At 42.0% G+C, this 2,500-nt stretch overlaps 1 protein-coding gene across 1 annotated transcript in view; it reads right to left on the reverse strand.

Annotated features, from left to right (window-relative positions):
• The window catches only part of LOC138046362 (craniofacial development protein 2-like), a 1,357-nt gene extending 764 nt beyond the window's left edge, over positions 1 to 593 (reverse strand). The window contains exons 1-2 of the mRNA XM_068893010.1: positions 486 to 593; positions 1 to 274 (exon numbers count right to left, since the gene is read on the reverse strand). The exon at positions 1 to 274 is cut by the window's left edge and continues 764 nt beyond it. Of these exons, the coding sequence (XP_068749111.1) occupies positions 1 to 274; positions 486 to 593 (382 nt within the window). The remainder of the gene's footprint in view (positions 275 to 485) is intronic.
• Positions 594 to 2,500: the final 1,907 nt, after the last annotated feature.

Below are 2,500 nucleotides of genomic sequence, written 5' to 3' on the forward strand. Positions count from 1 at the left end.
CAACCCCTGCTTCTCTTCGCTCACCAGATGGTTTGCCAGACCAGTAGTAGGTGTGAGTTTTTTTCCTTGAGTTGTCCCTGGTCAGAAAACTGGTCTCTTGCAGTGCTGCAATGTCAATCTGGTAGTGTTCTAGTTCTCGAGAGATAAGAGCTGTTCTTCTTTCAGGTCGCTCTTCATTGTCTAACAGGGTTCTGACATTCCATGATGCCAGGATAAGATTAGTAGTTGATTTCTTTGTTTTTCCACCGCTGTTGTGGATTCCCGCTGGCCGCGGCTTCCCAGCCAGGAGTTTGTGAACGAGCAATTTTTAGTCCACCTTTTCTAGGACCCTCCCCGAATTGGGGCAGGCAGTGCATCTCTGAAAAGAGCTGCCTGGTCATCGGAGCTGCTGGCTTGCAATGCTGTCGTTCTTCAGGAGGAGCACGACCATCATACCCCGACCGCCTGTGTGTAGAGATCACGCTGCGGCTTCCAGCTCATCAAACCTGCCGGTATGCCTTTACTCCATCGCCACAGGTCTTGTCAACTTCCCACCTAGCTTGGGCAATTGTAGGAGCAAGCAGCTTGCCCAGTACTGCTAGCACCCTCTCCATTGGAAGCAAAAGTACAAAGGCAAGGAAGGACCAAGACAGTCTGTACACAAGCAGCCAACCGCATCCGATGGCTGAAGTAGACCTGGATCAGGTTTACAACACCCTTTGTCAACCGCGTCGGCGCTGCAGTGCTGGCTCATCCGCTGAATAGCCATTGGGATTTGCACCCTCTTTCGCCGTAGTACACCGTTGGCCAGGCTTTGGCAAGTACAGATACATGTAGTAGAATGCCAATCCACCATCCGCTTCGGTTACCCAGAAGAGGGGGGCTAGTGGGTGCTACCCCTTGCCCAAGGGTGACCCCGCACAGCAACTATTAAGAGGTAGTGACATTCTCCCCAAAACCCTGGTATCCCCATACCAGGGCCTCGTTGCCGGATGTAGTTTATTGTCATACCCAGGACTTAATAATAATTAATTAATAATTATTAAAATTAATTAATAATTAATTAATAATTAATTATTAATAATAGTTAATAATTTATAATTACAGGTAAACGTCTAAAATTTTGAAATCAATACCTTTTCTGAAATCCTGATATTTCATTTCTATTAACGAATAACAACTAATACAAAATCAACAGTATACGCTCTACACCATGACTATTTCATTCTTATAAATTTCGTCGTTGTAGAAAATAGTCAAATATTTTAACAGTAACAATTTTCCTTAAATTTAATTGTTATGAACTACAACAAATCAACATAAACTTATTGTTTCCAAATATTTCCCTCTACATCACCACACGCTTAACAATCCTTTTGTTGTTATACAAAATGGTAAAATTTTTCAACAGTAACAACTTCTCTAAAATAGTATCATCTGTTGTGCTTTTAACTGACACGCCCATCATTTCTTCAAGAATATCTTGAAATCCTTCATCCGACTTGTCCTTATTCTCGACCAAAAACTTAATCATCAAATTCTCTTTGCAGGAAGCACTTCTAAGGATGTGACCACAATGGTCGCACTTAACAGTTGCCGAAGAAGTAATCTGGCTGATCTTTTTGTTGCAGTGTACACACTGCTTGAAACGAGAGAGTTCTCCTATAGAATGAGTAGTCTCTTCTTTCATTTCGAGCTCTGCAATGTCTTTTTCAGGTGTGATGTTTTCCACTACAAGTTTCTTCTTCAAGTTGTGATCAACTTTTCTTTCAATCGCTGTATCTACAGTAGTGTTCATTTGAGCAGTACATCCATCCCTACGCAATTTCACTTGCTTGAACGTGTATACCTCTTCTACATTGACTTCTTCAATCTTGCTCTCCCATAGTATCAGTTTGATGCTGGCAGGTTCATCTGCAATGTAGCAATTGGTTTTTTTCAACTTTGAAGCCCCCACAATTTCTATTGCATTGTCTTTGTAGACCAGTTTACCTATTACATCGACCATATCCATGTCAACTGCCTTATCTAACATTGACTGCAAAGGCAAATAGTTAGTGTCGTGGCCCTCAGTGAACTGGAAGTTATACTCGGAAGTTACAGGCGAAGACAGCTTCGTCATGTCATTTATGAAGATAGTTCGACCATCTTTTGCAGTGTTGTACCATTCAATTTTCACTGCAGTTTTGGTATGAACTCGATCATCGAAAAAACTTCGTTTCAACCGTGAAAAGCAAACGGATGGCTGCGTTCCAGATACTGACTTCCTGCGTTTCAATGGGGACATACTTTCAATATAGGCGATTTGTGGCGAGGCTGGTCGTTTCTTTGGCCTTGAAGGCCGTATAGAAGATTTGGATACAACATTTTCATGCTTTTAAGACAGAGCTTCGTTTTCTGCAAAAACACTGAAGTTGCCGATAGCAAACTCTGTTGAAGTAAAGTTTTATCTTGCTCGATTCCAGTTGCGAACTCCTTGTTTTTAGGGACAGCTTCTACTGTAAACGAAATGTCACTTCCA

The sequence above is a fragment of the Montipora capricornis genome, chromosome 4 (assembly GCF_036669925.1).
Source record: "Montipora capricornis isolate CH-2021 chromosome 4, ASM3666992v2, whole genome shotgun sequence".
Classification (NCBI taxonomy): Eukaryota; Metazoa; Cnidaria; class Anthozoa; order Scleractinia; family Acroporidae; genus Montipora; species Montipora capricornis.